General features: G+C 48.5%; 1 protein-coding gene across 18 annotated transcripts in view; it reads left to right on the top strand.

The window, feature by feature from the left end:
- Positions 1-21957, top strand: part of unc80 (unc-80 homolog (C. elegans)) — a 35236-nt gene that overhangs the window by 2633 nt on the left and 10646 nt on the right. For 6 of the 18 annotated variants that reach the window (XM_030086287.1, XM_030086289.1, XM_030086295.1 and 3 more), the window contains exons 8-43: positions 65-210; positions 2915-3188; positions 3271-3405; positions 3470-3686; positions 3878-4018; positions 5101-5369; positions 5448-5783; positions 5865-5996; positions 6073-6220; positions 7498-7548; positions 8024-8172; positions 8719-8882; positions 10173-10271; positions 10451-10659; positions 11499-11605; positions 11805-11958; positions 13111-13283; positions 13361-13573; positions 13677-13812; positions 15647-15780; positions 15868-16045; positions 16125-16364; positions 16628-16725; positions 16814-17017; positions 17096-17203; positions 17339-17477; positions 17618-17799; positions 17890-18021; positions 18655-18687; positions 19514-19700; positions 19799-19930; positions 20809-20952; positions 21038-21225; positions 21316-21499; positions 21582-21676; positions 21759-21848. In XM_030086287.1, coding sequence (XP_029942147.1) covers positions 65-210; positions 2915-3188; positions 3271-3405; positions 3470-3686; positions 3878-4018; positions 5101-5369; positions 5448-5783; positions 5865-5996; positions 6073-6220; positions 7498-7548; positions 8024-8172; positions 8719-8882; positions 10173-10271; positions 10451-10659; positions 11499-11605; positions 11805-11958; positions 13111-13283; positions 13361-13573; positions 13677-13812; positions 15647-15780; positions 15868-16045; positions 16125-16364; positions 16628-16725; positions 16814-17017; positions 17096-17203; positions 17339-17477; positions 17618-17799; positions 17890-18021; positions 18655-18687; positions 19514-19700; positions 19799-19930; positions 20809-20952; positions 21038-21225; positions 21316-21499; positions 21582-21676; positions 21759-21848 — 5721 coding nt within the window. The remainder of the gene's footprint in view (positions 1-64; positions 211-2914; positions 3189-3270; positions 3406-3469; positions 3687-3877; positions 4019-5100; positions 5370-5447; positions 5784-5864; positions 5997-6072; positions 6221-7497; positions 7549-8023; positions 8173-8718; positions 8883-10172; positions 10272-10450; positions 10660-11498; positions 11606-11804; positions 11959-13110; positions 13284-13360; positions 13574-13676; positions 13813-15646; positions 15781-15867; positions 16046-16124; positions 16365-16627; positions 16726-16813; positions 17018-17095; positions 17204-17338; positions 17478-17617; positions 17800-17889; positions 18022-18654; positions 18688-19513; positions 19701-19798; positions 19931-20808; positions 20953-21037; positions 21226-21315; positions 21500-21581; positions 21677-21758; positions 21849-21957) is intronic. The other 12 variants (XM_030086304.1, XM_030086305.1, XM_030086301.1 and 9 more) reach the window with 10 other exon arrangements.

A 21957-nucleotide genomic window follows, 5' to 3' on the forward strand; every position in this document is an offset into this window, starting at 1 on the left:
CTCCTCAGGAAGTGCCTCTCCCCTCTGCTGTTGTTCACCGGCGCTCGTCTGTCCGCGCCTCCAGGGCTTCCAGGTGGTCTGCGAAGCCGTCCAATCGGACGCCTCGTCCCCGTCCCCGGTGGCCGGCGAGCAGAGCTGTCGCCGTGGTAACTCCGTGGAGAAGGGCGGGCCCTCCCAGCAACCTGCGGTCAAAGGTCCCTCCAAGAAGAAGTGAGCAATCTCAATTGTCCAGGAGCCGCAGCGCAGGCGGAGCTTTGTGATCCGGATTAGGATTTGGAGCCGTTAGATTATTGAAAAGTGTCATGAAAATGCATTTACTCACACATTTAAAATAGATGAAACCAACAAACATGAGAGAACACAAATCATAGTGACAGTATTCATGTTTTACTACTTAATATTCCATAATTAATGAAAAAAATTTAAGACTTATTTACATTGGATGAATAAATATATATTTTTAAAAAAAATAAAATCAACAATTAAGATTTATTAAATGATCTCAATAGATATAGAATAAAAAATAGAATTAATAGTTGTGCACATGTATTAAAAAAAACTTGTAATGACAAATTAAGCAATAAAATGGAAGAATATGGTAATAAGAAATAGATGGCTCGAATAATAACATTTATGATTTATTTTCACATTTAAGAGAAAGAATTGGAAATTAAGGAGCAAAATGGCATTTAATTTTTCTTTACAGATGGACAATTCTGTCATAAAATGTAGATTTATTATGTGTTCCCATGGTTATCTACTCCCAAACATTGTGTGAATTACAATGAGAAAGGCTCAGTTTTTGTTAAAGCGATGCGTTTGACCATCAGTGCAGTAAGACGAGGATCAATGACTGATTTCATGGCGTCCGGCTGGGGCCGGGGAGGCCAGCTGTGGGCTGATTTCCCAGCGACCCCGGCGCTGACACGGAGCCGGTGCCGTCGTCTCGTTGACAGCGAAACATTTAGCCCCGCGGCGGCGTCCGTCCAGCTCCGCTCTCTGGTGAGCGCTCTGCGTACTCCTTCCCCTGAGTAATGCGCTGCTCTGAGCCTGTGCTGCGTCTGCAGCCTGCACACACACACACACACACACACACACACACAGATCCATCATAACCAGGGTAATTACGCTGAAGTAATGTGTCAACATGTCTAATGCTGGCAGACTCTCCGTCTCGGTTTTGGCCGAATCTGGCGTGGTTTGGCCGCCGTCGTGCTCCGATTGCACCGAGATGCTCGCAGCCCTCATCCCAACAAAAACTGACCGCCTTAACGAGCCTCGCCGATGCTTTTCGTCATCCCTCATGACAGCCACCGACTGACTGGGAATCAAAATAACCCCCCTCCCTCCCTCCGGCCCGTTATATCCTCACATAACCAAACTCCAAAGGGGTTTTTTTTTTTTTTTTTGTGCGATCACGTGGTGGAGGAGAGAATAATCCTTTCTGTGCACACACCAGGCAGATTAATTGCTTTCTTTTACGCGTTGCTGACGGGGATTTTTGAAGCCGTTGTATGTAAATCGCTGGTTGAGAGGAAAGGAAGGATGTAAGGAGGGAGGGAGGAAAATCTGCGGCATTTAGACTGAAGAAATTGAATGTGCAACTGGCCCGTATGAGCAGATCTTAATCCAATAATCTAATCCACATAAACTCCTAAATCTGAATCTTCACTTTCTCCCCCGTCGCACACACACACACACGCACACACACGCACGCATATATAAAACCAGTTTCCTCTGATTTAATGCAGCTTACTCATCCCGTCTCTCGCCGACCCGCTGATGCTGAGGCAGTTTCCATGGCAACCGCTGGCTGCCGCATCCCCCGCGCCCGCCTCTCGGGGTGGCTGTCGTCACCGGGTCGCCGTGGCAACCTGTCACAACAGCAGCGGCGGCAGCAGAGCGGAGCGGAGCATACGCGCTCCGGCTAGACGCTGAAACCTGATCCAGCCTCCCTCGGCTGTCCGCTCTCCAAGTGATTCATGTAGATATCGAGCGGCTCTTCTTGCTCCACTTATTCGAGGCGAGCGAGATTAAATGCCCTCCTCCGTCTCCCTCTCTCTCTCGCGGTATCAATACCGTCTGCAGAGGTGTGCAACGCTCTGCGGCTCACAGCCGCTGACCTTCATTCCCGGCTTATTTATAGTGGACTCACGTAGGCTCAGCCTCCCTCTCCGCCTGCCGCTGCTCTCACAATGATGCTTCGGGGGGGGGGGGGGGCTCTGCCCTTGTTTACCGTCCTCCTTTGATGCGTTATTAATGAAGCGGTAGATGACAGACTAATACGACAGCGCTGGTTTGCGATCTAACTCTAATTGGTTGGTTGTAACTTGTGGGGCTGTGGAGGAGAACTCGCCAAATTGTTGCTCTTCTGCAAAGCTTCGCATGCTTTTTAGAAACCTAATCCTAATTTTAGTCCAAAACCAATCAGTGCTTCTGAAAATAACATGCAAAAAAATTTAAAAAAAAAAATAACCAGCAAAAGCTTCAGTGCATTATCTTGTTTTGATTTCACTATAATAAGGCCCCTTTTACACAACGTTTCAAGTGCATTTGTGTCGTTTTCGCATTTTTTTTTTCTCTCCCGAATACGAAGTATTTCACATGCCAGACCAGTAGTGGGTGCTGTTGTTCGTTTTTGTCATGTCAGTGATTCCTTGGACACTTATTTCTGGTTCGGCAATGTGGTTCAAGCCTTGAAAGCCAATGCATGACATCCAAATATTCAAATTATTTGCATCGTTTGGAGCTTTCCTCGCAAAAGTAGGGCAGGATCATGACGGCCGAGAAGCTGCCAGAGAGTCTAGAATCCCCAACGAATCCCCGATTCGAAGGTTATATGTTGGAAACATTGTGGCGCTACTTCTATCACTGAGCATGCCTTAGCATCTTACTCCCCCCTCTCTGATTCCAGGACGTCAGCCCCCGCCGGCCTGCCGCCGTCCCTCGCCCAGCGGGCGCGCTACGCCACCTACTTCGACGTGGCGGTGCTGCGCTGCCTGCTGCAGCCGCACTGGACGGAGGAGGGCGTGCACTGGGCCTTGATGTACTACCTGCAGCGCCTGAGGCAGATCCTGGAGGAGAGGCCCGAGCGGGCGCCGGAGCCCCTCGTCACGCCGCTGCCGCGCCCGCGCAGCAGCTCCATGGTGGCCGCCACGTCCTCGCTGGTCAACACGCACAAGACTCAGGTAAAAGTGGCGAAGCGCGCGGAATCCTTCCCACGCGCTCCCTTGGAGATGTTGGACGTTCCGTGTTTGCTGCTCCTCGCAGGACATGAGTCTCAAATGCAACGAGGAAGGGAAATCTCTCAGCACCGAGACGTTCGCGAAGGTGTCGCTGACGAACCTCCGCCGCCAGGCGGTCCCCGACCTGTCCTCCGACCTGGGCATGAACATCTTCAAGAAGGTGAGAGATCTCTTTGGAGCCGGTGTTCGGGCGGGTGACTGGAACCTCCGATCTGCTCTTTCAGTTCAAGAACCGGCGGGAGGACCGTGAGAGAAAGGGCTCCATCCCGTTCCACCACACGGGGAAGAAGCGCCAGCGCCGCATGGGCGTTCCCTTCCTGCTGCACGAAGACCACCTGGACGTGTCGCCCACGCGGAGCACCTTCTCCTTCGGGAGCTTCTCGGGCCTGGGCGAAGACCGGCGAGGTCTGGACCGCGGAGGCTGGCAGGCCACCATCATGGGTGGGTGGAGGAAGCAGTTTCCGTCTGGTTCTGATTTAGGTCACTTTGCTCCGTCTGCATTCGTTTGCGTCGTTTTCATCAGTTCGGTTTTTGAAAGACTGTCAAGATTTCCATTTTGAAAATGTCATTTTGCCCCTGCAACCACCGATTCTGCGTGTTTGACCTCGCGCGGTTTGTGTTTCATTTTCCAGGCAAATTCACACGCAGGGGCAGCACGGACACAGCTGCAGACGCCGACAGCCTGAGCGCCAAGCACTCGCACTCCCACCACTCGCTGCTGCGGGACATGCCCGACCACTCCAACAGCCACAGCGACAACACTGTCAAAGAGGGTGAGTGGAGGCGCGCTCCGACGGAGACAGCTGAACTTGAGAAGTCAGGAAACGCACGCAGAGCATAAAGCAATGTTGTTTTTTAATTTTATTTTTTTTCAATTTTGTGACTTTTGAAGCACAGTGAAAAGCCATTTTAGCCCATTAAAATAAAATTCCAACTCATTTCTCAGCAAATTCTTTGATTATTTTCTTTCTATTGTTTGACGGAAATGAATTTGAAGGCTCTGAGATAATACTCACAGGTAAAAATTTCAGATTTTTGATGATGTTTGTCACGTTTAGTGATGTGTTTCTGTCGATATTCAGCTAATCTTCAGAGGGTTGATTAAATTGTGAGTAACCGTTCATGAGCTGGGGAATATAAAAACAAAAACAAAAACAAAAAAAACATGAAAGAATGGAAAAATCTGCAACAATAAATGTGAAATGTATAAGACACAAAAATATACAAAACATCAAGAAATTAATAACTTCATCAAACAATTAATTTATTTTAATAATTAAAAATAGGACTACAATTAAATTAAAAAATGCCAATAAATTCAATGAAAAATAGGAAAACTATTAATTACATAAAAAAATGCAAACAATATTACTATTAATGATCAGGATTAAATACAGCAATATGACAAATAATAATTGAATTTTAGAACAATAGAATTAATTGAAGAAAAATATATTAAAAGCTATTAAGCTAGCAAACAAAATCAACTAGTCGAATATAAATCCACATATAAAATATAATAAATAAATGATCAAACATGCAAATAAATAAATGAAAATAATACAATTTCACATCTTATAGTCATTTTAAGGTCATATATAAAAACATTATCAGATGTTCTCTGATTTTATGACTGGTTCCACTAAAGTCTGCAGAGCAGAATAAAAATAGACCAGAGTTATATAACAGCAATAATGCTAATTTACACATAGGGTGTGTGATTCAGAGAGAAAACAAGACAAGTACAGAAAAGATTCTGACACAATTTGCAGGATTGCGAGAAAACCTGGAATAGAGTGGATCCAGAGCGGAAGGAACTCCGACGTAAATGCATGAAAGCCCGTTGTTTCTGAAGTCCGATCGCAGATCTCCACCATCACCATGGCGGCGTTCAACACCACGGTGGCCTCCTTCAACGTGGGCTACGCCGACTTCTTCACCGAGCACATGAAGAAGCTGTGCACGCCCGTCACCGCACCCGAGATGCCCGTGGAGCCGCTGGCCTGCGCCAACCTGCCGCGCAGCTTCACCGACTCCTGCATCAACTACTCCTGCCTGGAGGACGGCGAGAACATCGAGGGGACCAACAACTTTGTGCTGAAGAACGGCATGCTGGACCTCACGGTGAGTGACCCCGGGAGCGGCGCTCGCACGGTTTGTTGGAAGTTAAGGGGTAAAGTTTCTTCTCCTCTTGTCACCCAGGCGGTTTTGAGGGCTTTGTACGCCGTCCTCAGCCACGACATCAGCTCCCGGATCTGCGACGTGGCCCTCAACATCATCGACTGCCTGCTGCAGCTGGGCGTGGTGCCGGGCATGGGGAAGAAGCTCTCCAAGCCCGACAACAAGGAGAACCAGGAGGCCCGGGCCAAGGACCCGGCCGGGCAGGGGCTGGGAGGAGGCGCGCAGGGCGGGGGGCCCGTCGCGGGGGCCGGCGGGGGGGACGACGGAGGCAGCGGCGGAGGAGGGGGCGGGAGCGGCGGCGGGAGCGGGCAGGGGAGCAAGGACGACGTGAAGAACAACAAGGAGAACGACAAAAAGGTGCATTGTTTTAAAAAAAAATAAGATGAAAACTGCGACTGATTTGCATCCCTGATTGACACTTCCTGTCTCACCGGACAGGAGGAGAGTTCGGGCTTCAGCACGCACCGCCTGGCTCTGACCATGCTGATAAAGATCGTTAAATCTCTGGGGTGCGCGTACGGCTGCGGCGAGGGCCACCGCGGCTTGTCGGGGGACCGTCTCAGGATGCAGGTCAGAATCTTCTCTCAAGATCCGGTTCGCGCAACAATGAATCCCTTAACTACTAAAAAAAAAATGCGTCTTCCAGGCCCAGAATTGCCTCACCAACCTCTACAAGCTGGACAAGGTGCAGTTCCGTCAGACAATGCGCGAGTATGTCAACAAAGACTCCCTCAATAACATTGTGGACTTCCTACATGCACTGCTGGGCTTCTGCATGGAGCCCATCACCGACAGTGAGTATGTGGTGTGTTAGCGGGGACTCCGATCCTGACGCATACACGCGAGAATTTTCCCAAAAAAAAAAAACAAATGCGCTGATGATGAGAAGGGGAACGAGTTGATAACCTGTTCAGATGGGCTGCATCACGATGATCGATATGCTCTAATCCTCATATAGAGTTTCGATAACATTAATCTGCATGCTGCCATTCATCATACTGGACCCATACAGATTGTTTGTTTTTTTGGAAATTTATGGATTTAGTCAACAAAGCGAGTGAGAAGCCAGCGAGGCTGGTTCCTTAGCAGAGTTTGCATTTTAACCAGTTAGTATAATTGCAAACTTTGCATATACTAATTGGGTCCTAATGTCAAAACATTCAGTTGAATTTTATTTCAAGTCATTTCAAGGAACTTTTACATTGAAAAAAACCGACATTTGCAGAACCATTCTCAGAGTTGAAGACCTTCATTTTGGCCTTGCCGTGCATTACTCCGCTTTTGCACAAATCCGAGGATTCTGTGTGCAAAATTCAGGTCTTTCCATTTTGCAATGGTGCATCATCAATCGCTTTGGCTAGTAGTTGCAGATATTACACCCAAACGAACTCGACGTCCACGCTCAAAGGTCTAACCTGGGCGCTCAGTCCCAGAGTAGAACCCATTTTTGGACAATCTGGTACGGTTGACAAAGCTGAATTGTTCTACGGCTGTCTCACCCCCCCGCACTCCGACTTTTACATTTCAGCGCTATCTGTGTTTATATATGTGTTATTTCCCCCCCTCCCCCTTCCTCCTTCCACGTGTCTCTGCTTGTCCGTTTTGGTTCTCCTCCTCCTCCTCCTCCTCCTCCTCCTGCTTCCATTTTCCTTCTTTTTCTCCTCCTCCTTCCTTTACTCACTCATCCATTCTGTACACTTGCCAATCCGAAGCTTTGCCCATTCGCATCTCTGCTCAATCAGTGGTTCGATCGCTGAGCATTGAGACACATTGTACATGCCAATTCAGTTTTGCACTGACAATTGAAAGTATTGTCTTGTCACCACTGTCATAACAAACACCGTTTTAATTGGCAAGTTACTGAACCGATGAGTGTTTTTAATTCTGAAAGTGAACATGGCACCTTGTTGATATTTTGATGTGTGTGTGTGTGTGTGTGTGTGTGTGTGTGTGTGTGTGTGTGTGTGTGTGTGTGTGTCTGGTTCGCCTCCGCGCGGAGGTGGGGGTGCCACGTCCTTTCTGTGCTGGCCTGATGTCAATCAACCTGTGCCCCGCCTCTTTTCTCTTGCAGAGTACGGCAGTGCAGGTGAGAGGTCCAGGAGGGCGAAAAAAAGAAACATCGGTAGATACACATGATCAATAATCAATACCAGTCAATGATAGCGCTGCGCAGTAACTGATCAGACCCTTCCCTAGGTACCGCTTTCATTGCTGCACCCCCTCACTCTGTCCGAAAAGTGACAAACTCGCCTGCAACTCCCAAAAATCTAGCCTCGATTTAGACGATAAGATTCATCTAACTGGACCAAGAGAACAAAGCAGGCCTTAGTCACTTGCATGCCTGTTTTTTTTACCCCCCCTACCCAGAATCCTTTTCAGTTTGCTCCCCCTCCCATTATGCTTTATGAACCCCTTTCCTTTGCCCCCCACCTGCCCCCTCCCTCCCTCCCTCCCTCCCCCCTTTTCCCTCCCGTTCCCCCCCCCACCCGATGTATGGACTCAATGCTTGTCAGCGACGAGAAGACTAAACCTCCTCCCGTGTGATCGGTGGTCTCTCCTGCCTCTCTCTCTCTCTCTCCCCCGTCTTGCTCTTCCAGACAAGGCGGGCTTCGGGAACAACTTCACCACGGGCGACAACAAGTCCGTGGCTCAGAACATGGAGGCGGTGGTGGTGGGCTGCATGTTCAAGTCGCTCATCACCCGTTGCGCGTCCACCACGCACGAGCTGCACAGCCCCGAGAACCTCGTGAGTGACGAGCGCGACCGCCTGACCCGTCGCGATCCAAGGATCCCTCATCGCCATCTGAAGTCATTCGAACACGCGACATTTTCACACGTTTTTAGTGAAAACCGCACCGTCCGCACTAAAAACTCGATAAGAGTAAATTGTCCAGCGGACCTAAATTTGCTAGAAGGTGGATTTTTATGAGCGCGTGTTTGGCTGGATGTAATAAGCCTACCTGCCAGTCCTATTTATTTCAGTCTGGATGGTCAAACTGTGCGTGGCCTTCTCCGCGGCGCTCTCAGCGCCTTCAGGCTGGCCCGACTGGTTGGCAGAAGATGACACGCTTTGCAGGGCAAGGCTTCGTCATGGCACCGAATCAAAGGCCACCCACTCACAAGCTGGAGCCGGTGCCTTTGTCAAACTCGGGCCCGCGCCCGTGCACGACACACTTATGCATATATGCATGTGCAGAAAACATTCCTCGTCATTTCTTTCCCCCACCCTCCCCCCCCGACTTAGTCGACTCGTCCCGTCATTCTCACCTCACGCTCGTGTTGCTTGTTCCAGGGCCTGTACTGTGACATCCGCCAGCTGGTGCAGTTTATCAAGGAGGCCCACGGGAACGTGTTCCGCAGGGTGGCGCTGAGCGCGCTCCTGGACAGCGCCGAGAAGGTCACCACCACCAAGAAACCCGAGGACAAGGACGAGGCCAAACAGCCCGGGCCGAGGAGGTACCCACCGACTAGCCAACCCGTCACGAAGTCAAAATAACACATAAGGGCAATACGTACTCTGGAATTTCTTACTTTATGCTAAATCCGAGCTACGCCTCTCATCACTGCTTGACTTTTTTTTTTTTTTTTTTTTTTGGATTTTTCTGTCTTGTCTTCATTTGTCATTTCTGTTGCTTGAGATCTGATGTTCTTATTTTGAGAAAGCTACTTATGTGACAAGCCGTTCTCCGATAAAGAGCTAAACATAGAAACACCTGATTATGAAAATGGCTCCAAAGGTGTAACTTTGCGAAAACACTCCGTGAGAACAGGGGGAAGCACAACTTTTTGAAAAAGGTCTGTTTACGTGTCCATCTGAAGAGCGAAAATGAGGCATCTTTAGTTTGTCTAGTTGGTAAATTTGCCACTCGGAACACCTCTGCTGAGATTTATCAACCAAAACTTTAAATGGAATGACATTATTGATGTACACGATTACCTGAATTAATAATTTAAGTCTTGATAAAAAAAAAAAAAAAAAAATATGCATTAGTTCTTTCAGAATCCTGGATTCCTATGATGAAGAGGTTATTTAGATATTAAGGAGCTGTATTCCTTTAGTGTATAATATGTCTTTTAAGTCTAATAGTTACCAGTGTATTAAACCAAAAAAACTGGCTAAACTAAGCAGACACTACATATTATTCCATACAAGCAAGGTAAAGCAAGAATGAGAGCCTCTCTGGTTATTTGAGCATTTTTGTGCATCAGTGTAAATTAAATCAAGGAATCAGCATGTCAGAGGCCATTACAGACTTTAAACAAACCCGCTATAACTGTGCACTGCAGGCATTCAGAAATGCAAAGTTTCCCCTTGTGTGTTGTTAAAAAATTGATGCCCCACCAGCATTGGTTTTATTTATATTTTATGGGGTTTTTTAATAAGAGTCACCATATTCCCATTATCACAGTCTAATGGCTGCCTCTAATAGGAATGCTGCTACCTGATGCTTCACTTCTCTCTTTGTCCAAACCTTTTAAATACATTCCCATCTGGAAGCAATACATGTATTACCATTACAATGCAGAGAATATTGATAAGTAAACATGGTATCATCTGCATAACGCCATCAGTTCGCTCTTTTCAACTGGAGTCCAGGCAAAACCGCAGACAGACACTCGGTGATGTGTTCGTCCCACATATAAGTGGCTTTCAGACTTCATCCCAGCTTGGTGGTCTGAGTCTGTGTCTTGGCCTGTGTGTGTTTGTTTGTGGGTGTGTGTGTGTGTGTGTGTGTGTGTGTGCAGGTCTGAGGCAGGTGTGTCCGGGGAGAAGGGTCAGGTGTCCAGTGCTGCAGATGAGTGTCGCAGCTACATCTCCAGTAGACCCCCCCAGACACCCGAACAGTGAGTGTCCCTCTCACAGCATGCTCATATAGCACCATCTGTGTTGAGGCCAGCTGCCGTGTGTCCGCTCACGTTAGGAAAACTGTCGATCCTGTATCAGATGCTCCAAAAATTCGTCTTATTTTTCTGACATATATGTTCATATCCTCTCTTTTTCTTGCCTTTCTCTCTTCCTGCAGCGAGGAGCAGATCCCGGGAGCTCTGCTGGGCAGGAAGGACTTCTGGAGGAAGATGTTCAAGTCGCAGAGTGCCGCCAGTGACACCAGCAGCCAGTCGGAGCAGGACACCTCCGAGTGCACCACCGCACACTCCGGTACCACCACCGACCGGCGTTCTCGATCCCGATCCCGTCGCATTTCACTCCGGAAGAAACTGAAGCTGCCAATCGGTGGGTTATGATCGAGACTTTAATTTACAGGCTGGTAGTTGAAAATATGAGTGTTAAAATACTTTAAATTTGTTTTAGGTAGATTTGTCTCATTGCATTATGCTGTCACTTCAACATCCACTCTAACCTCATGTGTTTTATTGTCCATTGTCCAACACTTCCTGCCTCGAGGCCCAGTCACTTCATCTCTTTCGGTCTGGTTTTTTTTTTTTTCCCCATTCCGTTCCTCAGCATGCCGTCGGACCGCTCGCCAACCACTCACTCTCTCTGTCCTACGTATGTGGATGTGGAGCCACCTCCATACAGTGTTTGTGTCATTGTCTGTCTGTTCCAGACCTCGGTCACACTGTATTTGCAAATCGTTGAAGACCTACATGATGAGATAACTTCGTTTTCCATTATTTATGTTAATGTAGAGACAGACACATTCGATTACAGGCATTATGTAAGTTCTACATAATGGTCTTTCTTCCAAAGTCAATCTTGCCCAGCATATCCGCCATCCTAATCACTTCAGCCTCACTCATCCTCAGCCTCATTACTTTGGCTTCACAGTGCAGTTTTTACACTCCACTCTGTTTCTGGAGACATACTCCCAAAGTCTATTTGCAAATATCTCTCTAACCATGGTCTTTTGCAAACAATGAAGTTACTCCTTGTCCCTTTTGGACACCATTTTTGAATGCACCTCAGTCTGTGAATCGTTGACTTGAAGCACCCTGAATTTGTGTGTGTTCCACCTTTGTTTGCATGTGTGCTCGAAGTCTATGCAGTGTACTGTCCGGGCATGGCTTTGAAACCCGTCTGTACCGTATCTCTCTGACGTTTTGTGTCTCCAGGCAACTGGCTGAAACGCTCGTCTCTCTCCGGGTTGACGGACGGGGTTGAGGACCTGCTCGATATCAGCTCAGTGGATCGACTCTCCTTCATACGCCAGAGTTCTAAGGTTGGGGAGGTCTAACTGATTCCATAAACCAAACATTTTTTTGCTACTCAGGCAACACTAACCTTAATAGTTGATTTTATAAGGTGTAGCGCAATGAAAATGAAACGTCGTGTAGACACAGCCGAAATGCTCCTTTCACATCCTTGGTTACCGATCGGTATGTGTGTGTGTGGTGATACCCTTTGGTCTTGTGTGTTAGGTGAAGTTCACCAGTGCAGTGAAGCTGTCTGAAAGCGGAGCGGCCGTGCCAGAGTTCGGCAGGGACGAGGAGGAGAATTTCTTCAAGCGGCTCGGTAAATGGAGGTCTGGCAGGAGGAATCCATCCAAGCTTCACCACACAGAAGAGAAAGATGGTAGACCTCCCCCATCCTGGGGTGCCCCCCCCACCACCCCCGCCCCCCTCGCCCAGTCACGCCCCTACCCCACCATCGTCCTTTTTGTCAAGTCCTCTCCCTTTCTGCCTCCGCCTCTTGTTTTTCGTCCCGTGTGGTGTTGTGTCGCCTACAGCGTCTTCCGTCTTTCGTCAGTTCCTCTCTCGTCCGCCATTCCTCATCTGCCAGATAGCTGCTTGGAAGTCGTATGTCCGCCTCATCGAACCGTCAACGTCTTTGATTCTGAATGACCTGCTGCACACTGTAGTCCAAAAAACACCGCAATGTGTTGACGACTTTAACCCAACACTATTGGAGTCATGAAATACAGTATTTGTATTATTTTGAAAAGTGAGTAGATCTCAATAATGTCACCATATATTCGCAAGACATTGATTCAGTCGTGAAAATGCCAAGACAAAACATTGGCTGTTTGCTAAGTGCAAACTGTATTTTTAAATGTTGAGAACTGTTACACAGTCTAAAGATCTAAATGTGCCGTCTTTTTACCCAGAGCATTCAGATTTAAGTTGCCGCGATCAGTCTTGATTCTCTGTTTTGTGTGTCCCGACCCCACGTCTCCGTCTTTCCAAATGTGCACGTCCCTTTCAGCATCGATCCCTCTCCTCTTCGTTTCACTGGACTGTGAAAAGAGAGGAAGTGACGAAGTGAATCCCATTTACGAAAACCATCTTTCTGCCGTAGAGCATATTCCTGTGCTACGTGGAGCATGATGCTGTTGGTGTGCTCTTCGTCTCTTCTGTGGTGACGTCTGGTGGTATTTTCCAGTGCCTGAGTTTTCCAGTGACGAACACAGTGGTCCACATGCAGCTTTCTTCCGTCCGGCCGTGGTCACACTTGTCATAAAGTGATCTAATGTGATGTATTTGAAAATGTTCTTGTCCGTCAGATTCGTTATTCTCCAGATCACAAGACTTAAGTGTAACCTCTGCTGATGGCTGTGTGTCATCTCTCACTCAGATTCATCTGTCAGTGGCTCTTCGGTGCTATTTGTTGAATGTCTTCAAATGTCTGCTACTTTTCTAACGTCAGTGTTACAGCTCGAGCGTCCCAGTTTTGTGTAAACGGTTCCCTCCATTTTTTTCCTATCACGCTCCTCGTCTTGTCCTTCAGGACCTCATGGGTTTCAGGAGCGTCTCGCAGCCAGTCAGGAGGCCATGAAGAACAAGAATGTGGTGAATTTGGGCGCCATCCGTCAGGGTATGAAACGCTTCCAGTTCCTCCTGAACTGCTGCGAGCCTGGAACCATACCGGACGCCTCCATTCTGGCTGCTGCTCTGGACCTGGTACAGTCAGGACACAACGAGTTAAACGCTCCTTGATGTGACCTCTCTCTTATTCATTCACCTCCTGGTTCTTGCAGGAAGCTCCGGTTGTAGCACGGGCGTCACTTTTCCTTGAATGTGCCCGATTTGTCCACCGCTGTAACCGTGGCAACTGGCCAGAGTGGATGAAAGGCCACCATGTGAATATCACCAAGAGGGGACTGTCCCGGGGACGCTCACCGATTGTGGGAAACAAAAGAAACCAGAAGCTGCAGTGGAACGCTGCCAAGCACTTCTGCCAGTGGGGAGATGTGAGTTAATCACACCCTATTAAAAAGAAATGGGTGACAGATTATCCTAACCCCAATCCCTTTTCACACGCATGCACAATCTTTCTGTGTTTAACCTTCTCAGGCAATCGGCACCAGGCTGAGTGAACTGTGCCACTCGGACAGTGAGAGTCCCGCCAACATCCTGGGATACATTTATGATGAAGAGACCAAGCGAAGGATGCGGAAGGAAGACGAGGAAGAGGATTATTTGGACGACAGTGAGTGTTGAAAGATGCTCTATTTCATCCCTACTGACCACCAGAAGGCCGCGCTGAAAGCACTGAACATTCCCTTCGCTCATGCGCAGTTCTAGTATGCAAACCAACAACATCGCCCGTGACCCCTGAGTGACCCGAGAAGGCATTAAATTCAGGTGTCACCTCAGTTTCGGCTCCTCTTTTCTTGTCGTGTGCAGTTTGCATACAATTGAAAATTACGGGATTAGCCCGCTAGCGTTGCTGGGAGCCTTGCAAACAAGTTTGTCGGAGCAGCAAAGTTCACCCTCGTAAGGCTGTGATGGCAGTTACCACACTCACTTTCCTCAAGGTGGGTTGGTGCCACTGTGGTGTCTCCTCAAGTTTGAGGGATTTCGTCTTTCACCTCCCTGCAGACGGTAAGGTGGCTGAATTTTTTTCTTGTATCAAACCTTATTAGCTGCTGCGTGGGCATGCTGGCTGCAGTTGTTAGCAGCAGCTCTGCCCATTAGCAACATGGATAGTGTTAGCTAACGTTGCTGGTGGGACCATGTGGCGTTATCCCCTGGCTTCCAGCCCCACCGTTGCCATGAGCAATACGGCAAGTGTTAGCTACCATTGCTAGTGGGAACACGTGGCGTTATCCCCTGGCTCTTGAGCCCCGCTGTGGCCGTTAGCCGCACAGTGGGTGTTAGCTTACTGCGGTTTAACAGTCTGTTGCTGACGGACCTTCCCGGCTCACTTCATGTTCGCCCTCTCCGCTTCCCTGCAGGAGGGTAGCGTTGACATTTCTGCTGTAAGCTTTAGCGACTCACCTTTACATGCTTTCGCTCTGGTATCATGGGAGCTGGGGCGTCCAGGCAGGATTCCAGGCTGGCACAGTCCTCCTTGACGGAGGCGTCTAGGAGGGCATTCCAGGGTGTGGCGATGGAGCCAGGGCAGCTTTTTGGCTCAGCTATTACGGTGGAGATCTTGGAGAGAAGCTCCTGCCCGCTTACCAACTAGGTGACCCCAGGGGACAGGTCCCGCTGACCATCTCTCTGGGCCCCCTAGGGGTCGGAGGGCCAGGGACTGATGCCCTTGGTCCAGCCGTCGGCTTCTTTTCCCAGCAGCAACTCAGCCTCTGGGCGGCTCAAGCCTCAGAGCCCTGGATGGTTTCCACCTTGGCCGAGGGGTACAGCCTGCAATCTCAATGGAGGGTCATGCTTACCAAGCAGTGGGCTGCCCTCTGCCACCGGGAATGCACTGGCACTCCATCAGGACAGTGTCCACATCCTGGCCCACCCTGAGGGGAGTACCCCTGGATGAAATTTGTACCCCTGCTTCCTGGTTGACGCTCAGCACCTTTTCCAAGTTTTACAGAGTGAATGTTGCCACTCCCCATCCGCTGGTTGTGGTGTGGTACTCGACCCTGCGGAAGCTTCCCAGTGAGGTGGGTTCTGGGAATCCTTGTGACTAAGCTGGAATACGTCATTCACTGCTTTCAGCACTGCCATCCGGCGTTCAGCAGGGATGCAATAGAATGAGAGTTACATCTGTAACTACGGTTCTAAGAATCCTGGACGAACACTCAGAGCGCTCCGTCACTCAGAATCTGCATGATCACACAAGAAGATTCTGTAAGAGTCGAACCTGAGGCGACACTGGAATTTAATACAAGACGGGATTAAATTCCGAGTCACGGGTGAAGTTGTTGGTATGCATACTCGAACAGCGCATGCGCAAAGGGGACATTCAGTGCTTTCATCACTGTATTCTGGCCGTCATCCCGGATTCATAGAACCTCAGTAGTAACTCTCCTTTGTTCTATATATAAATGTTCTAACCAAATTCCATTTTTTCTTTCCTCACCCCAAAGACACAGTAAACCCAACAAAATGTGGCTGCCCGTTTGCTCTCAAGATGGCTGCCTGCCAGCTGTTGCTGGAGATCACCACCTTCCTGCGAGAGACTTTCCCCTGCTTACCGCGACCTCGCACTGAACCACTCGTGGTCAGACAGGATCTCTATTCAGTCAATAAACCAATGGAGAGTCCATTGACGGTTTGATTTCAAGGCAATGCCGCTCATGTGTTGCAGGACTTGGACAGCTGCCGCCTCCGTTTGGACCCGGAGCTCGGCCGCCACCGCTATGAGAGGAAGATCAGCTTTGCCGGCATCCTCGACGACGAAGACGGACATGACTCGCTCAACAGCAGCAGCCACACTCTGAAGTCAGACACCACTTGTGACGACAAGAAGACCCAGGAAGCTCAAGGTGAAACCTAATGTTAACTCGGAGTCGTTTTTTCCGTCCCGCTGCTCCCGTTTCACAAAGTGCTCATCGGTGATTATAGACAATCTCTCCCCGCTTCCCTGCTCTCCAGTACCTGTTCGGAAGATCCGCATCGGAGGCTCCCGGCTCCTTCAGATCAAAGGGGCCCGCAGCTTCCGGGTAAAAAAGGGCGGCTCCCTGTCATCGATACGCCGGGCGGGGAGCCTGAAGAGCACCAAGCTGTCCCGGCAGGACTCGGAGTCTGAGAACGAAGAGGGGCTGCTATCACAAACACACAGCAGGGATACTGTCACCGACATCGGTAAATAGCAGATGAAACCCTTTGCTGCTGGAGAGAAAGTGATGCTGAGAGTCTAAACATAGCTTCAGTGTTTTACCTGCGCTTTTAAACAATATTTTAACATCACAGGGGGTTGTAGTCATGCTGCTTTGAGATAGAAATTCATTTTCTTTTTTTTTTTGTTGCACTTGTTTTTGGCAGGTTTAATGAAAATATTAGTTTCCGTGAAACTAATACCCGAAATGATCACAGCCTCCTCACTCTAATCCGGTTTGATGTTGCAGGCAGTCCTTTCAGCACCAGTGAACCGAGCATCGAGCCAGAAGGCCCGAGCTCGGGAGGAGCGGAGGACAACTACCACCGCAACATGTCCTGGCTCCACGTACGTCGGCCGGCGGTCGGTGGGTCGTAATCCTATTTTGTGCCCAGTGACTGACTCTGCTTCCCTGCTGCTTTCTTTCCCGTCACAGATTATGATCCTGCTGTGCAACCAGCAGAGTTTCATCTGCACACACATCGACTTCTGCCACCCACGCTGCTACCAGCACCACAGCCGCTCCTGCGCCCGTCTGGTCCGTGCCATCAAGCTGGTGTACGGCGAGAGTGTGGACAGCCTGCGAGAGGACAGCGTCTCCTCCGGGAACATTGGGGGTCGTGCGAAGAAGAACAAAGAGGTGGAGATCCAACCCAATCCTTTGACAGGACGAGTTTTTGAAATTTGCGTCGTTTCATTTCTTCTTTTTTTCCTCCAGTGCTCGGATAAGTCGTGCTTAAGGACCCCATCCATGAAGAGAAGACCCACCGACTCCAGCACAGAAGGGAAGAAGGACACAGGCATGCTCAAATACATCCGCAACCAGGTCAGTGATATCTTACGCTCCATTTACACAACGCTTACAGATGAAAAAGGAAAACTTTTGGGTGTTGGATGCTGTGTGGATTTCTCAGGACTGAAACAAACTGCAAGTTCTGACCAGGCTTTCTCCGCTATTCAGGTGATGAGCCTATCTCCAGCTCCTCTTTCGCTGCTGATCAAGGCAGCGCCGATCCTAACAGACGACATGTATGGAGACATTCAGCCGGCGGCGTGGGAACTCCTGCTCAGCGTGGACGAGCATATGGCAGCTGCTGCGGGTGAGAGGACGGAGACGTACATTTTCCTTTTCCTTATGCCTCGCCCTTAATTATTCTTTTCCCCTTAGCTATGTTTCACCTCCTTATCTCACGCCCCGTTCGCTCCGTCCACTTTGCCCTTTTCAAACCCCCCCCTCCAGCTGCCATGTTCCTTCTGTGCGCCGTGAAGGTCCCCAACGCAGTGACCGAGATGATGATGGCCGAGTTCCAGCACCAGGAAGCGTGCCAGCGCATCAACTCCATCCTCAAGTTTTACACACTGTGGCGTTTCCGCTACCAGGTGTGGCCACGCATGGAGGAGGGAGCCCAGCAGATCTTTAAGGTACCCTGCAATACATCAGTAGCTTTTTTTGACTCATTATAGGAGTCTAATGACATGTAATTTTTTTTGGTTTTTGTTTTGTTTTTTAAGATTCCTCCACCCAGCATCAACTTCACTCTACCGTCCCCAATACTGGGCATGCCCTGTGTCCCCATATTCGACCCTCCCTGGGTGCCTCAGAACACCGGGAGTGTCCAGGACCCCATCAGCGAAGACCAGTCTGTAAGTCTGACTCAGTTCGGCTGCTTAATGAGCATAACGACACTATTAAGACTGCTGCTAACAGTGATAATGACATTCAAACACCTTAAAATGTCAATGAAATTTCAGCTTCACTGAACGCCACTGCAGGGTTTCTACCAGGAGGAAATGTTTCGCCAGACATGGCGGACAGTAGTGAGTGGATTTTTCCATTCATCGGTCCTTGAATTGAGTAAAAACTATAACTTTTAGCCAAGGAAACAAATTGTTTCGAACCATTTTAATAGTATCTGTGTGTTTTAATTCAAAGTGATTGCTCCTGGATGGATTTATTGGAGGAAACTCTGCACTGGTGTCGTGACAAAACAATTCCCCAAGCTCTTCTTTTTAAAGGGTTTATTTTGAATTTAACCCCAGATCATGCCTTTAAAACGCATTTAGTCATATAAAGTGGAGGCTCGCACCAAGAAATCTGCTTAAAACTGCTAATCTGTACTAAAGCCACAGATTTCATGGAGCCTTCTTGTGTTTTTTCTTACATAGCATGACTATCAAGATATGTTTTTTTTTCTTTTTTTTTTTTTTTTACACTCTGATGACAACCGATGCGAACACATGTTCTATAATTTATCTATCGACTGTCTTTGTTTTTAGTACCCCACATTAATTCAGTCAGTCCATACCATAGTAAGTTGGTATTTCTGTCCAGATGTTTGTACTGATGCATCTTGTTACCTCAGATCATTAATGACAGGAGGGGGAAGTGGTCTCCATTGGAAAGCTTTAGGTTTTCATCATGGACCAGAAGCTGTGGCAGTTTCATGGGTCATTTCGAACCAGTTGCATCTTGTTCACTGATACACACCACATTTATTTTGTTTGATTTAAAAAAAAAAAAAAAAAAAAAACTGAAAAAAAAACCCAGTACCTTAGCACCTGCTTTGAAACTAAATAACAGCATGCATCGGACATACAGACATTTTGTGCGTGTTGTGCCTTTTGATGCATGGTCATTGGATGAGAATGACTTTGCTGTGTATGTTTTTTTTCCTCATGTCATGCATTCGAGCCTACTTGGACATGTATGTGTATGAGCTCTTGTGTGAATGCAGTGAGGCATTTACTGTACACAAGATACAGTAAATTCTCCATTTTCCAGTCTGAACACGTTTTTTATCTGTGTCACGAATTTGTCATGATTTGAAAAACGATTCGATGCTCCAACAGTGTTCATGATGCTCAGGGTGGCATTAGAGCATGTGATCAAGGCCCTGGAGGAGAGTTACTGTATTAATGTGTTGTCCAGTCATTCTACATTACGAAACGCTCCGCAGATGTCACCATTAAGTCTAGAGTAGCTGTGCACACGACTCCCCTGAGAGATTTGATCTGTTTGTGCATTCGTTCATTCTGAATCCCCCCTGTGTGTCTTTACCCGCTGCTGCGCCCGTGAAACCGCTTGATCCGATGCTCGCCCCCGACCCCCGTTCCCCCCTCCCACCCCTCCTTGTAGAAATCCTTCTCGGCCCGGGCGGTGTCGCGATCCCACCAGCGAGCTGAGCACATCCTGAAGAACTTGCAGCAGGAGGAGGAGAAGCGGCGGCTGGGCCGCGAGGCCAGCATCATCACGGCCATCCCCGTGGCTCAGGAGGCGTGCTACGAGCCCACCTGCAGCCCGCCGCCAGAGCAGGAGGAGGAAGGTGGGGCTGCCGCGCACACACGCGGGAGTCGCGTGGCGCCTGTAAACACCTGCCGGTAACTGCGCACCCTGATAGCGTGTTGTGTTTGATCCCGCCAGCAGAAGAAGTGGTGAACCTGGCGTCCCGCCGTCTGTCCGTCAGCCCATCGTGCGCCTCCAGCAACTCCCACAGGAACTACTCTTTCCGCCGGGGCTCCGTGTGGTCGGTGCGCTCGCTGGCCAGTGCTGAAGGTAGAAAAATATAATTAAACAGGGTTTTTTTTTTTTTAAACTGGACCGCCAAACCTGTCGATCAAACACTTAATACAGTTGCGAGGTACATTTTGTGAAAGATACAAACACTCAGATACAAATGCGTGGACGAGAGTAAGCATTATGCTGTCCATGGTGCTGAAATGTCACTGAATACAGTTACTCGGGACATTTTGTGAAATAATCAGACACTCACACAAATAAACACACTCCTACACAAGTGCATCGAACAATCATTGTGTCGTCTGTGGCTCTGAAGTACTACTTAAGACAGTTACGAGGTATATTGCGTGAAAGACACACACACACACACACACACACACACACACACACACACACACACACACCCAAAAACAGACATACCGAAACAAAAAACAAAAACAAAACACACACATACTCTCATGTACAAATGCATAGAGAGTAAATACAATGCTGTCTTTGGTCCTGAAATATCAACTTAATACGGTTATTCGTAATATTTTGAGAAAGATACACTCATACACAAACACATAGAGTAAACAAAGTGCCGTCCATTGTGCTGAAATATCACTTAATACAGTTACTAGGTAAATTGTGTGAAAGAAACGGACAGTCGGACACCTACACAAACAAACGCAGTCCTACACAAGTGCATTGAATAAACATAGTGCTGTCCAGGGTGCTGAAATGCAAATTAAGCAGGTTACCGGGTACATTGCATGAAAGAGACGTGCAGACATGCACACACACAAATACACAGAGTAAAAATGTTACTGTGTAGGGTGGTAAAAGACACACACACACACACACACACACACACACACACAATGCTCATGGTGAGAAATTGTTTTGCCTGATCTCCATTAATTCTCCACCAGATGAAGAAAACACAACAGAGCACACTCCTACTCACCACATGCTCCAGCCGCCTCAAGCTGTCTTCCCAGCATGCATCTGTGCCGCCGTTCTTCCGATAGTCCACCTGATGGAAGACGGAGAGGTTCGAGAGGACGGTGTTGCCGGTAGGAGATCTTGAATCAGCACCTCTCCAGAGCCATTATTTCTTTGGGTTGATATAAAAAAAGTATTTGTTTGTTGTCTGTCTAGTGAGCGCCGTCGCTCAGCAAATCCTGTGGAACTGCCTCATCGAAGACCCAGCCCTCGTTCTCCGACACTTCCTCGAAAAGCTGACAGTGAGCAACAGGCAGGATGAGCTGATGTACATGTTGAGGAAGCTTTTGCTCAACATCGGCGACCTGCCAGCACAGACCTCTCACATCCTCTTCAACTACCTGGTGAAGCAACAGATGCCTGTAATATGCCTCCAGTTCTCGTCAGTCCTCCAGCTGACCGTCCTCCGTTTTTTGTGAATCCCTCCCATCCAGGTGGGACTGATTATGTACTTTGTGCGGACTCCGTGCGAGTGGGGCATGGACGCCATCTCGGCCACACTGACCTTTCTGTGGGAGGTGGTGGGGTACGTGGAGGGGCTGTTCTTCAAGGACCTGAAGCAGACCATGAAGAAAGAGCAGTGTGAGGTTAAACTGCTGGTCACTGCCTCCATGCCAGGTGACGACATGCTTCATTCGAGATGTCCGAAGACGAGGAAAATGTTTTCTGTAACACTCTTTCCTGTGTTTGATTGATAAAGGAACCAAAACCCTGGTGGTTCATGGACAGAATGAATGTGACATCCCGACACAGCTTCCTGTTCATGAAGACACTCAGTTTGAGGCCCTGTTGAAGGTAAGGATGTGTGGTCCAATGTCGGGAAGCACCCAAACTAAATTTAAGCTAGACTTCATAAATGTTTCCTTCATCCGACCAGGAGTGTCTTGAATTTTTTAACATTCCCGAGGCAAGATCAGCACACTACTTCCTCATGGACAAACGGTGGAACCTCATCCATTATTCCAAGGTAAAAATAAATATAAAGCAACTAGAAAACTGCAACAGAGTCAGCTTGGGAGTATTGTGTCCTCGTGTTACCGTCCACTGTAATGTTTGTCCCTCGTTCTCTCTCCTTA

This window comes from Salarias fasciatus (genome assembly GCF_902148845.1).
Source record: "Salarias fasciatus chromosome 23 unlocalized genomic scaffold, fSalaFa1.1 super_scaffold_20, whole genome shotgun sequence".
Classification (NCBI taxonomy): Eukaryota; Metazoa; Chordata; class Actinopteri; order Blenniiformes; family Blenniidae; genus Salarias; species Salarias fasciatus.